Source organism: Guillardia theta (genome assembly GCF_000315625.1).
Source record: "Guillardia theta CCMP2712 unplaced genomic scaffold GUITHscaffold_65, whole genome shotgun sequence".
In the NCBI taxonomy this organism is placed as follows: Eukaryota; class Cryptophyceae; order Pyrenomonadales; family Geminigeraceae; genus Guillardia; species Guillardia theta.
In genome coordinates, this window is record NW_005434609.1 from 84,613 (window position 1) to 97,233 (window position 12,621).

The 12,621-nt window shown below is 54.2% G+C and overlaps 3 protein-coding genes across 3 annotated transcripts; 2 read left to right on the forward strand and 1 right to left on the reverse strand.

Annotated features, from left to right (window-relative positions):
* Positions 1–546: 546 nt before the first annotated feature.
* Positions 547–6,105, forward strand: GUITHDRAFT_113190 (hypothetical protein; the record flags this gene model as incomplete). Its single annotated transcript, XM_005827579.1, has 30 exons — positions 547–1,317; positions 1,369–1,511; positions 1,569–1,658; positions 1,709–1,805; positions 1,861–1,893; positions 1,949–2,140; positions 2,183–2,275; positions 2,409–2,544; positions 2,589–2,675; positions 2,727–2,803; positions 2,856–2,894; positions 2,943–3,083; positions 3,132–3,216; positions 3,279–3,298; positions 3,347–3,418; positions 3,473–3,545; positions 3,722–3,774; positions 3,828–3,918; positions 4,133–4,273; positions 4,420–4,565; positions 4,616–4,738; positions 4,800–4,910; positions 4,963–5,025; positions 5,064–5,357; positions 5,412–5,491; positions 5,547–5,742; positions 5,792–5,827; positions 5,875–5,907; positions 5,957–5,993; positions 6,050–6,105. 30 exons carry the CDS (start codon positions 547–549, stop codon positions 6,103–6,105), a joined length of 3,609 nt encoding a protein of 1,202 aa, XP_005827636.1.
* Positions 6,106–7,077: 972 nt separating this feature from the next.
* Positions 7,078–7,440, forward strand: GUITHDRAFT_113191 (hypothetical protein; the record flags this gene model as incomplete). Its single annotated transcript, XM_005827580.1, has 2 exons — positions 7,078–7,320; positions 7,378–7,440. 2 exons carry the CDS (start codon positions 7,078–7,080, stop codon positions 7,438–7,440), a joined length of 306 nt encoding a protein of 101 aa, XP_005827637.1.
* A 217-nt stretch (positions 7,441–7,657) lies between these two features.
* GUITHDRAFT_142536 (hypothetical protein) lies at positions 7,658–12,321 on the reverse strand (the record flags this gene model as incomplete). Its single annotated transcript, XM_005827683.1, has 19 exons — positions 7,658–7,768; positions 7,813–7,896; positions 7,941–8,013; positions 8,109–8,221; positions 8,494–8,658; positions 8,706–8,756; positions 8,957–9,040; positions 9,225–9,293; positions 9,329–9,395; positions 9,443–9,516; positions 9,858–9,911; positions 9,960–11,130; positions 11,203–11,261; positions 11,306–11,420; positions 11,476–11,534; positions 11,585–11,635; positions 11,687–11,758; positions 11,814–11,880; positions 11,936–12,321. 19 exons carry the CDS (start codon positions 12,319–12,321, stop codon positions 7,658–7,660), a joined length of 2,925 nt encoding a protein of 974 aa, XP_005827740.1.
* Positions 12,322–12,621: the final 300 nt, after the last annotated feature.

Genomic DNA, 12,621 nt, shown 5'->3' on the forward strand with positions numbered 1-12,621 from the left:
AACATTGATTCTCCCTTCAGCAACAAAATGTCCTCGATGAGTCTCCCTCCTTCTCCCGCATGCTCTTGATCGTGTGGAGCCTGTATCTCAGGCTTAATGACGACCTGGTCATGTAATGCCGGACGGATGGCGCGGCTCTGCTGTCTCTAATGGTTTGTGTGCCAACGTCAGGCGCTCTCCACTCCCCTTGAACTCTTGTGGCTAGGATTCGTGCCCTCCCAGAATGTTGTAACTCAAGATCCCTTTTCTGTATCTTTGTCTTCCTGCATGATGAAACATGGATTGAGCGTCGATTCTGAACCTCACACACCCCTTAAACGATAGTATCTGTCTTTCTCAATCCGATAGCATCAAGGATTTTTGAATATCACGCATGACTGAGCTCTTGGTTTTGTACTCCAGGTGCCTGGTGGTAATGTCCTTGCATTAGATGCAGGGCATCATACACGACATGCATGAGGTCGTAGAGCAGGGAGCGCGATCCTGATCCTAGTGGTCTTATGGGATCCGAACAAGGCCTCCTTTGGCTCGCCCTTACTTAGAACGATGAAGTTCAGCCTGTCCGCCGTGCTGATTTTGCTACAATTCTCGGCTCTCCGTTGCAACACGCATCAGGTCAAACCTGCACTCTGTCAGCAGCCTCGCACCTCGACCGGTGACCTGGTGCGGTCGCCTCTGAGGTTGAGAGGAGGGAGTCAGAATGGCGATGTGGGAGTCGGGGAGATCAAATTTCAGAACATCTTGCTGGCCTTGGAAGTGCTCCACAACCCTTCAGAGACAAAGGAGCGGAGGGACGAGGCCCTTTCCCTCTGCCAAGGGGTGAAGGAGCGGAACTCGGAGTGCAGACTTTATGCTGAGAAGCTGATGCTCTTCACTTTGCCCGATCCCGTCCGGCACTTTGGTCTACAGCTCTACGAGCACTTGGTCACAGTGCGCTGGAAACAACTGCCTGCCACGATGCGAGAAGAACTGAAAGTCAACGTAATGACCCTCCTGTACAATGGGACAAAGAGCATCCAGGAAGAATCGAACTACATCAAGGGCAAGATCGTGCAGGTTGTGGTGAAGATCGCGCTGCAAGAGTGGCCGCGCAGTTGGCCGAATCTGCTGTCTGACCTCCACTTGCTCGCTGGTGTCGGGGAGACGCAATGCGAGCTGGCGGTTATGGTGTGGCGAGCGCTACCTGAGGAGTTCATGCTGTCTCCGCTGTCGATCGTGGAACGCAATCAAATGATTCAAACATGGCGGGGGGACTTGGAGAGAGTTGTCTCGTCCCTTCGGCAACTCTTGATTTCAACCTTCACGAGAAGGAGCCTGGTAAGAGAGGAGCGGTGAAGGTGGACTGGGCGCTGAACCTGATCTGCAAAGGACGCTCAGACAATCAGGATGGTGCAGGAGATCGTCCGTTGCATTGAGGTTCAAGTCGGTTTCACGACCTTGCAGATGCTGGCTGAAAAGGAATTCGACTCGCTCCTCCTCCCTCTGCTCGACAACCGCTTCCTACGTGACAGGTAACATAGGCCATGACTGCGACGTGACGATGAGAGTAAGTGACGTCAATTCTGTAGTGTGTTGGACGTTGTATCCGCTCTGATCAACAAGAACAACCGAGGAATCTACTATGACAGTCCGGAGCAAGTCTTCTTGTGGAGCATCATGTGACCCTTTGCTTGTCCCCGTCGCTCGGGCTCATCAGCGGCTGACGCAGGAGGGGGATGATGCGGTCTTGCCACTTTGCGATGCAGGCCAGCAGCGAAGCCGAACCGAAAATGGACGACTATGAGTTTCTGAAGCACATAGCGCAGGTTTCGACCTCTCCCCTCTCCCCTCCACCTCTTGACATGAAGGTCCTCCTGCCAGATTTTCTGCGAATTTGGTGTGAACTTCTGGCCGGTGAATATCGTCTTGACCTCATACGGAGGGAGAGTCTGACATATGGTGGCGGCAGCTGCTGGAGCGGAAGGAGGCAGAGTTCGAGCAGTTCACCAGCGTCATTCTCACCCTCTCGCACGTGAAGAGCCTCAACGTCCTGTCCTTGACACTGTCGTACTGGGGAGCATTCATCGAGAGGAAGAGGAGCGGGGAGAACGCGACGAGCTTGTCCAACAAGGATGAAATGCTGCTGTTCTCCTTCGGCAAGGTAGATGTGCCCGTGAAGTTGAAGATGCTGATGATGGTGTAGATCCTTGAGATCACCGTCGACAACGCGTTTGGGAGTAATGGAATGAGCAAGCTGGACGAGCAGGACTTTGTCGAGGAGGATGAGTTTGTGCAGGTACGAGAAGAAAACCTTTCCTCCCCTCCCCTCTCCTCTCCTCTCCAGAACCTCTTTCTCCTTTCCACAGATCTCCTCTCCTCACCTCTGATCTCAGCTCCCTTCCTCGCTTCCTTCTAGTCACTTCTTACAGGCATGGTTCAACCTTCGATCACGCATCCTCGACTTCGTGCGCAAGATGTCGATCCTCTATCCGAGCCAGCTCTTCCTCTTCACCTCGGAGAACTGGAAGCGGACACTGAGCTTGAGATCAAGCATGCAACAACCAGGTGACAACCTTCATGACGGAGAGCGTCTGACGGATGCTCGTCAGTGGCCTCCCTAGACGGCAAGGCAGATGCATGGTACCGCCTGCTGGAGAAGGTAGTCGAGTCGCTCCCTCAAGATGCGTTGGCGGCAGGTGGAGCAGAAGAGAGGGAGGAGAGACTGGTGCGGCTGAGACGAGGAGCAGACAGCAGTTGCTACAAAATGTGCGCGGAGCTGGTGGAAAGTTTGACCGACGTCATCCCACACGCCATAGAGGCCGTTGTGAGTAGAAGATGGTCAGGTTTGCTACAGCAGGCAAGTGACTTCCTCGCAGACTTGCTCCATCCTCCGGGTCCTCGGCATCTTCCAACAGGTTTGACTTGCAACAACTGCCGTTTCCCTGACCCCGATGCCCTCGTAGCTGTATATCAATGCTCCGGAATCCGTTATCGTCCACGTCACCAAGAAGGCCAGTGGAGGAGGAAAGGAAAACTGTGAGAAGTCATTACAAGCGCAGGTCTTGCAGCTGCTGGCGCTACCGGGCTACGTCGACAATCATTTTGTATGTCATTTAGGTTGCTCATTCACTCGTTGATGTTGTCACGTGCAGATAAAATCCATCACGCTCACAAGTCCAGAAGTCAACTCAGATCAGAACATACAACGAACTGCCCTAGCAGTGCTTGTTAAGATTGGTACTTTTGGTTTCTTGCTCTGGGAGTGCAATAACAACATTCTCGTTTTTCTTCTCCTCAAGGCACTCATTGTGCATCTAAGGTAACGAGTCTGTTCATGACGCTGTTTCCTGAAACTTGATTTCCCCAGCTCACTCCACACCTGCAAAGTCTGATTGAAGCAGTTCAAGGCCTGGCAGAACAAATAGAGTCAGAAGGACAGGTGACATCGATGCCTTTCAAACTTTTCTGCCTGTCTGTGATGAATCATCAACAGGGACATCTGATTGAGTTCTTGCTTCTCGTCACTACTCAACTTGACTCGCCGTATGAAAAGTCAACCATCATGGGTCTGTTTCACATTTCATCACATTACACCACATCATATCACATGACACCACATTTCATCACATCACATCACATCGTTCAGTGTTTCGTGATCACTCTTTCTTCTCCACCTCCATTCCTCTCCTTTCCACTTATCTCTTCTTCTTCGTCTCTGCCTCACATCTGAGCACTTTCGCAGGACACCTTCTGGGCCCTCTCGTCCAAGAGTGGGAAACCCTCACTAGTTTACAGGTATACTGTTGGTTATTCCAGCAGCTTCGCACCCTCAATGACTTTCCCCGCAGGATTATTCCCAAAACTTCCTCTCGTTGTGCTTCGAGGCTGAGGCAACTACACTGACCGAACTCGTTGGACGTGTCTCATTACCCCCTGCAGGTATCAGAACAGTGCGCAAGACCCAAATATATCGAGGAGGAGAAGAGAAGATTGAGGGTATTGCACGCCTGTCCTGTCCTGTCCTGCCCTGCCCTGCCCTGCTCTGCCCTGCCCTGCCCTGCCCTGCCCTGCCCTGCCCTGTCCTTTCATCTCATCTCGCTGCAGATTCATGCGATACTGCACACCTTCAACCTCATCCTCAGACGATTGGTAGAGAGCGAAGGGCACTTCGCCTATCGAGCAGAGGAGGCAGCCAAGTCTGCAAACATCGAAGAGAAGGAGACTCTCCTGATGACAAGGCTCATGTCCCCTTACATCTGGCGCTTGCTCCCGAACCTCATGCTCGCCATACAAGGTCCCTCATAGTTGCTGACTGCCTGTCTTTGCCGCTCTTTTCCCTTTTCGCTCACTCCTCTCCTTCCCTCCCTCCCTCCCTCCCTCCCTCCCTCCCTCCCTCCCTCCCTCCCTCCCTCCCTCCTCTCGTTCTCAATTAATCTCCAGGCCTCCACAATTTGTGGGCACCGGAGCTGAGGAGCAAGGTGCTGAGCATGTGGAAGGGAATCTACTTCCCCCTCGAGCTCCTCGTGTCTGTCGATCCCAACTACAAGAATCGAGAGAGCCATTGCGGCACGACCGTCGTAAGCTACGTGAGAGTCTCCTAGCAGCTTCTCCTGCTCAATGACGTCATCACCTGCAGCTGTGTGGGTGGATCAGGATGCAGAGGGACTTGCTGTACGAGATTCTGATGAATATCCTCTACCTCGGCGCTGTGACTGGAATCCACGAGCACCTTGCTGGCGACGTCAGCATCTTGCAGCAAGTGAGTGTTCTTGCCTTGCTGCAAAACGTCAGCAGCCGTTGACTTTTGATCCGATCTCAAGGCATTTCACAACTCAATCAACATAGAGAACCGACACATAAGGTCTCTGGTGAGATCCGTCCTGTTGCCCATCCTCAAGAGCTGCAATTCGAGGTACCTCGAAAGGATCTTGGTAAATCTCTTGTATCGGAGGGTTTCAACTGAAGTTTGTGAACTCACATCAGAGTCCCATCCTCCCTCCTCTACTCAACCATTTCCTGCATCGTCTCAGCACGGCAAGTCCCGTGGTTTGACGTCAAGGGCATGAGTTGACGGCTGTTCGCAGGGTTACGAGGCAATCGTCTACGAGAAACCAGCAGAACAGTTCATGGATGATGACGTTGTGATGCGGGTCTTCGGAGAAGAGATGATTTACGTCGTTCGAGAAAACTCGCTACGGCATCTACACCGAGACATCTGCGACTTGGCGTTGACGATCTGCAACATGGCCATGCAAAGTGCGATGCTCGAGACAGGAGGAGGAGTGGAAAGCTCCAGCTCCAGCGTCCCAGCAGCAGAAGTTGTCTTGCGGATGCATGGCGCCATGGCGGTACTGCTGAACATCCTGTCGAATAGTCTGGTATGCCAACGTGGTCAGTCAGGATGTGCCGCAAAACTGATCACGAGGGAGTAGGTGTGGGAAGACAGTATGGCAGGTCTGAAAGCCATCGAAGCTCTTCAGAGGATGATGCCGAAGCTCAGCGACAATGCCAAGTGCTTCTGATCGATCCCACAGCCTCTGAGACTGCTAACGGCCTTGTCGCTTCAGGTACCGCGACTTCTACGTGAAACAGTGTCTTCAACAGGCGCTGCACTGCCTGAAGAAGTACACGTGCCGTAGAGCGCAGGAGAAAGGAGGCATCACGTTGATAGAGGGGAAAGATGACGGAAACACGTTGGGCCCGCTGCTCGCACTGATCACCGACATTTATGTCAGTTCTTCGGGGAATCCAGCAGTACATGAGGTGATCCAAACAAGCGCGTGAACATCACTGAACCCACAACCTTGCGCAGCCCTTCATGGTTGAGCTTGGGATGAATAGCGCGGATGTGATACTGTTCGATGTGTGCCGTTTCCCTATGACAGTCCTCGACAGGTTCAGGAGCTTCACTTTCTGGTCTGTGAACAAGTGAGAAGTTTTTTTCTGTCATTTTGATTTGTGACTCACGAATGTTCAGGCGAGGAACGAGAAGCAGAAACGACTGCAGATGCGCGGTGAGCCAGCCTCCTGTCGGTGATGCTTCTCGCCCCTGACTTCACCTCCGACGCAGCCAAACTCCTCAAGTACATCGAGCAGAATCTCCCGAAATTCAGATCCACGAGATGATTGTGTGTCGAGGCCGACTGTATCCTCCTCCCTTCCTCCTCACCCTCCCTTCTCTCGACTCACTCTCTCACTCCCTCATCTCCCCTCTCCTCTGCTCTTCCTCCCTCCCTCCCTCCCTCCCTCCCTCCCTCCTTCCCTCCCTTCCTCCCTCCTGCTTGTACTTGTCAATCCTTGTCAAATTCTCCTACCCCACCCACCCCTTCATTCATCACTCATATAAAACCCACCCCTCAAATGTCTTTGTGAGATAAAACTCCGAAAATACCCCTGCACTTACACCTGCACATTCCCTACCCCACATGTTATTATTACCACCGGTACCATTATAGGTTGAAATCAAGGAAAATACGGGTTGGCTTGACAACCCCACCCCTATTTTTAATGACCCCACCCCCACGGAAGTATAAAGTACCCACCATACCTTTCGGGATCCAGTGAATCCAACTGACCATGTAGGTCTACATAGGACGAGGATTTACTAATTGAAGCCCTAATACAAAATGAGAAAGTATCCTACTCCTGGGGTCAAGATTTGGACTTGTGAGCTAGAAGGTGGGGGGGGGAACGGGGGGGTGAGGAACAGAATTGGACGAAAAATGGGAGCGCAAGGATCCGTGTGCTGTGGGCCACCGGAGTTGAAGGAGGAGAGGAGGAGAGGAGGAGAGGAGAGGCAAGAGGCAGGATGGACTGATGTGCTCGAGACGAAGAGGCAAGTGGGAAGAGGAACTACTGTGAGGACTGGAGCCAGCATTCCTGTCTCGCTGGCTCCTTCGAGGAGGAGGTCAAATCTGAGGTCAGACAAGAACTTCTTCTTGATTTTCGTTTCCTTGCTTCCCTTCCTTCCTATCATCCCTTTCTCCTCCTTGTCTTTCTTCTCCTTGCTTTTCTGCTTCCCCTTGCTCCGATTCTTCTGCATGTCTACATTTGCGGCCTCTTTGCTGACATATTGCTAGATATCCGCGTTTGACTGCGATGGAGGCTACCAATGACTCGCGATTTCATGCCATTGAGGCCAGCAACAATCCTCCGTCAAGGAAAATGTCGACAGGGAGCGATACGAGTCAAATGTCAATCCAGTCTTCCAGGTCTTCGTCGTCGCTCCTCTTGACCCAGAGGAAGGCAGTCAATGACATGACTCCGGCTGAGCACGCGTTCACCATCTTGCATCAAGTCCAAGTGCAACATGGCATCGAGTCGTTCGCCAAGGTCCATGAGGTGACGATGCTGCTGTCGGTAGAGGTGTGAAGGTAGCTGATCGAAGCTTTCTTGCAGTCTCCGAGTGCGATTGTTGAAAACAAAGAGTATGCAAAAGTTCGATTCGAGGACAACAGATAGGACTTGGAGGAGTGCTGCTGTTTATACTGAGCATCTCATCTCAGACTGCGGTCTGTTTGTATCTCTTGCCTGCTCCTCTTCCTCGCTGCCTCTTTCAAACATGTCAACCAGCTCTGATTCACTTAAAACTTGTTCATTATCTGCTGCTAGAGTTCCACACAAAATATACAGATGAAACAAAAACTGAAGGAACGGAAAGAATACAACATGGCTAATATTACATCCGCTGTAAGCTGATCGTAGTCTTCTCGGCTACTGTCACTTCCTGCCTGTTCAGAGGGGAGAGCAGTGCAAGCTTTCGCCTCCTGTGCGTCAACCAGAACCGGACCTGCTGGAGGGTCAGCTGGGGAGGACAGGCGAGCAGCGACTCACGAAGCTCTTGATGCGAGCAAGGAGAGCAGAGTCCTGCTTGAACTTCTGCCTGTGTGCCTTCGTGTCGTCGTCTCCCTGTGTCACCTTGCGGCCAAGTCAGCTGCTGGGCAAGGCGAGGGCAAGAAAACCATGTGGGGCAGCAGCCAGCTCCGCATGATTGATCCCGGCACAAGATGTCTTGACAGGTACTCCCTCGCAGACCTTCACGCCATCAGTGGCTCCTCGCCTCCTCCCTCCTCCCTCCTCCCTTCTCTGCCTCGTCCTTTCTCGTCCTCCCTGCTCTCGCTCATGCTCACCTCGCTCCGCTCGCGTAAAGTTTGGCCTGCATGGCATGGTCGAGGCGGAAGGTTGAGATGGGAATCTCAGGGGCCTGGACCCACAGCACTCTAGAGTCAGTCTTGTACTGTTCCTGTAGGAAACGATCAGAACATGGGAGGGAGGAAAGAGTGAATTGCCTTCTGCTGCCTCTGCAACGTGTAGAGGATAAGATCTCCCACCCTCACGCAGTAACTTTGTAGGGTACGAGGAGCAGCCTGATGATAACGAAGAGGGAAAAAGTCAGGAAGGGGGGAGAAGAAGGAAAGGGGCGCAAGAGCGCAGAAGCAGGAGGAGGAGGAGGAGGAGGAGGAGCAGCAGCAGCAGCAGCAGGCACAATTAGCATGAGAGCAAAAGTTCCTTTACCTGCTGCGGATCTCGACCAGTCGCTATCCAGAACGCGAGGGTCTTCTGGTTCTCAAGGGTTGCTGACCTGCTCCTCGTGCTGTTGTCGTCCTCGTCGAAGCACCAGACAGGGCAGTTGTCGATCACCGCTCCATCCACCAGCCTGTCTCCCTCCTTCGTCCAGACCTGCCGACATCACGTCATCGCCTCCTTCCTCCGTTTGGCTGCCTCACAGCGTCGAAGAGGAAGGGAACGCTCATGGAGCACCTCGCTGCCATGGCCACCTGAAGGGAGTCAGAGGGATGAAGTAGACGGAGGAGAGGAGATGGGAGGAGGAGATGGGAGGAGGAGATGGGAGGAGGAGATGGGAGGAGGAGATGGGAGGAGGAGATGGGAGGAGGAGATGGGAGGAGGAGATGGGAGGAGGATATGGGAGGAGGAGATGGGAGGAGATGGGAGGAGGAGGAGGAGGAAGCCACTGCACCTGATCGTTGGGAGTCCTGCTCGCAGAAAACTCGATCAGGTCGCCACTTCGCAGGGAAGTCGCAAAAATCTTGAGGAGTATTCCCTGCGAACGAATGGCGAGGCATGAGCCCAACAACGACAACTCGACAGATAGCGATCAGATGAAGAGGAGGAGGAGGAGGAGGAGGAAGGAGTTTGAGGAGAGGATGAACGAGAGCAGCCCGTTATCGTTGACGATGAGAAAGGCTACGATAACAGGGGTAGGGGGAACGGTTTCCACAGCTCACAGTGTGGTCATAGAGCTGCTTGAAAGTAGCCCCGGACAAGCCCGTGTAGCGATGGATGATCTCATCTACCTAGAGAACTAGCCGTCAGCTTACATCCCTCGGACCTCCTTACCATGGCCTACTTTCTGCGCGAGAATCTCTCCATTGACAGCGCCGAAGTCGTTGAGCAAGCTGCAGGAGGTCGAGTCAGAGACTTCGGCAGGGCCTTCGCTGCTGACCGCGAAAGCGTCGAGGGCGTCTGAAGGATCGCAGTCGCTCGTTCAGTCTCGTCTGCGATATCTTCCCAGCACATCTGAATCAGCCAAGAGGCAATAAGTTCAAACTTCCATCCTACCGGTAAAATCGAAGGACAGTGCCGTCTCCTTCACGTCCTGCACGGAACAGCCGCAGGCGATCGCTACGGCCACCACACTGCCTCCTGACACTCCAGCAACTCTCTTGACCCATCGCAAGTCACTCCCCTTCTGACGAACCACCATGTCAGTCATGCCCTTGCTCCTGCTCCTGCTTGTCCTACAAAATCACCCTCCTCCTCCTCCTCCTCCTCCTCCTCCTCCTCCTCCTCCTCCTCCTCCTCCTCCTCCTCCTCCTCCTCCTCCTCCTCCTCCTGATGCTCCTTCATAAACTCTCTACCTGATCTCCGAAGCAGTTGGCGATCACAGCAAGAGCAGGGGGGAAGGCCAAGACCTGCATACGAGTCAGGAGAGGAGAAGAAAGAGGGACGAGACGGGGGACCTTGACGCCTCCTCCGCTGAAGACGAGGTTCTCCCACTGAGGAGTTGACATGCGATGTTTGCGCGAACGCCAGAGGTGGAAGGAGGAAGAGGAGGATTCTTCCTGCTCGTTGACAGCGAAGACGTTGACAGGAAGGAAGGAGGAAACAGGCTGGGGGATCCTTGAGACAATACAGGGAGCGCGGAAGGAGGGGACTGTTCTGCGGAGGAAGTCAAGGTAGGACCAGTCAACCGGTCGCTGAGGCGGGTCTTCGTCCTCCTCCCTGTTGGCTCGGTCGGTGAAGGAGAGGAGAGACGGAAAAGAGCCAACGACTTTGACCAGCCGTCTGACCATGTCCCAGTCCAGGCATGACGTCACCTGCTCCCTCCCGGCGGCCAGGTGCATCTGACTCTCCATGATGGTCACCCTCCGCTGCCTCTCCTTCTCCTCGTTCTGCCAGGTCTGGGAGGAGGTCAGCGCCTGCAGCCATTCGTCGCGCTCCTTCATGGTGTCGAAGAGCAGAAAGGACCTCCTGTCCTTCTCCATCACGATCTCGATGCTCTTCCCAGCTCTCTTCTTGTCACAGGGAGCGATCCTGACAACCTCAAGGTCCCACTCCTCCACAGGCTTCTTCCCGCTCGTGAACTCTCGCTCGCTGCCGTACCCAATCAGGTTGTTGTCCACCAGCGCCAGGTACCTCGACTCCCATATCTTCATCTTCTTGATGCCCCAAGTCGCCTGCCGCATCGCGAACCCGTACTTGGTGAACGGGTTGTGCTTCAGAGAGAGCAGCCTCTCTACTCTCGGGACGCCCTGTACCAAGAACCGCTGCACGTCGACAAGCTCTGGAGTGCAGAAGTCATGGGCCATGAACGCGTACTCCTTGTACTCCACGTTCAGCCCGAAGCTCGTCAGCCTCATGCTGGCCTCCTTCCCCTCCTTGCAAGGAACGATCGAATCCCCCAGCCCATGGCACACCAGCGTCGGCGTGCGACGGGAGGTCGGGGAGAGCGTCAGCCCTTGAATGCTGAACCCATCGCTGAGTCCTGCTAGGAACTTGGGGAACCAGGAGCTGAGGACGACCAGCCCTCCCACCTGCTGCCGGCAGGTCAAGGCCGCGAGCATGGCAACGATTCCCCCATGCCCGAACCCAACCAGACAGATCCTCTTGGAAGGAACTCCTCCTTTGCCGCTGCCAGGCGGTCAGAGCGGAACGAGCGAGCGGACTGGGCGATGGAAGGGGAAGAGGAGGAGAGTAACTTACGAGGTCTGCTCGCGGATCAGGCGATGGACCAACGTCACGCTCCTCTGCAGACCCTCCACCTGGCATGCAGGTGAGACTCTGCTGGGTCCGTGCTGCTCCTTACCTCCCCCAGATGGTCGAACTTGAGGTCGCCTTCGAACCACCTGCCTTCCTGCGACTTTCCTCCCTTCCTCTGATCCTCCTGCGGCTGAGGAGCATGAGGGAAGATGAAGCGACACCTTGAGAGGTGAGCGCATGTCAACTTCATGTCAACGGCTTGTCAAGGCAAACTACCAAGGGACGTCCAGAGCACAGGGCAAGTCGCCGTCAACAAAATCTTGAGCTTCGTGACCCTGCACACGCGTCACGCTGATGAGAAAGGAGGACTCGGAGTCTTCTTCACCATCCCATGCAGCCAGATGATCGTTCCAGTATGCTCCTCCTGCGGATCCACCTGTTTGCTACCTCAACATGTTGAAGTGAACAATCGACCTTAGCCTCTCACCACTGTCACTCTCAGCGTGTCATTCTCCCCCAGAGTGTCTGCCATGGGCACGTGGGAACGCGCAGGAGAGCCCTTGAACAGATCATCAGCACATCACCGCCTCTGCGGCACAAGACATGCTACTCACTTCCTGCACGTCCGACCTCGGAGACGACTGCGACCGGGAGTCTTGCTCGGGGCTTCGAAGTAGATCTCTGCCGTCGAGGGTTCAGCGATCCCTCGGAGGAAGAGGACTTGAAGGAGACTCACCGTGAGTCAGGAGGAGGAGACGGAGAAAAGCTCCTGCTGGTGTAGGGCTGGGCCGAGAAAGAGGCGTTGCTAACGTTTCCCAGGATGGCAGTGCTTGAGAGGTTGGGAGACAGGAAGGAAACATTCTCCTGGACCAGCTCGTTCGCACTCGTTAGATTCAAAGTTGTCTTCTGAGGACTGCGGAGTATCCAACTCCTCGCTCCTCCTCGCAATGCGAGCTTGCTGAACTGTGCCGAGACTCCGCCCTGATCCTGCCGCAGCCCCAGAGCACTCCAACTGCCCTCTCCAACTTCACCGAAGACGCTCCTGTCGCTTGTAGGGATGCAGCTGCCTTTCAGCTCAAGGAAGAGGATCAGAGTCAAGGCATGATAGTGAGAAAGCCTCATGTTCGATCATTCGATGCCTGCTCGATGTTGGTCAAGCATGCATGCGGGAAGGAGCGCCTGCCAGGCGAATGGTAGTCAGGTAGGGGAATGATCCGCACTGAAGAGCTGAAACATGATGGGAGGTAGAAGAGCAGGACTTAGTCAGGAGGTTTTTGTAGGAGGGACCACGACCAAAGAACGATCCATGAGGAGGGGAGGGCAGGAGGAGCGCAAAGAACGGAAGAAAATAGGGATTAAGGTTTGAGGAGAAGATTTGAGATGGAAAAGAAGGTTGTTGGGAGAAAAGGAAACAAGCGGCTC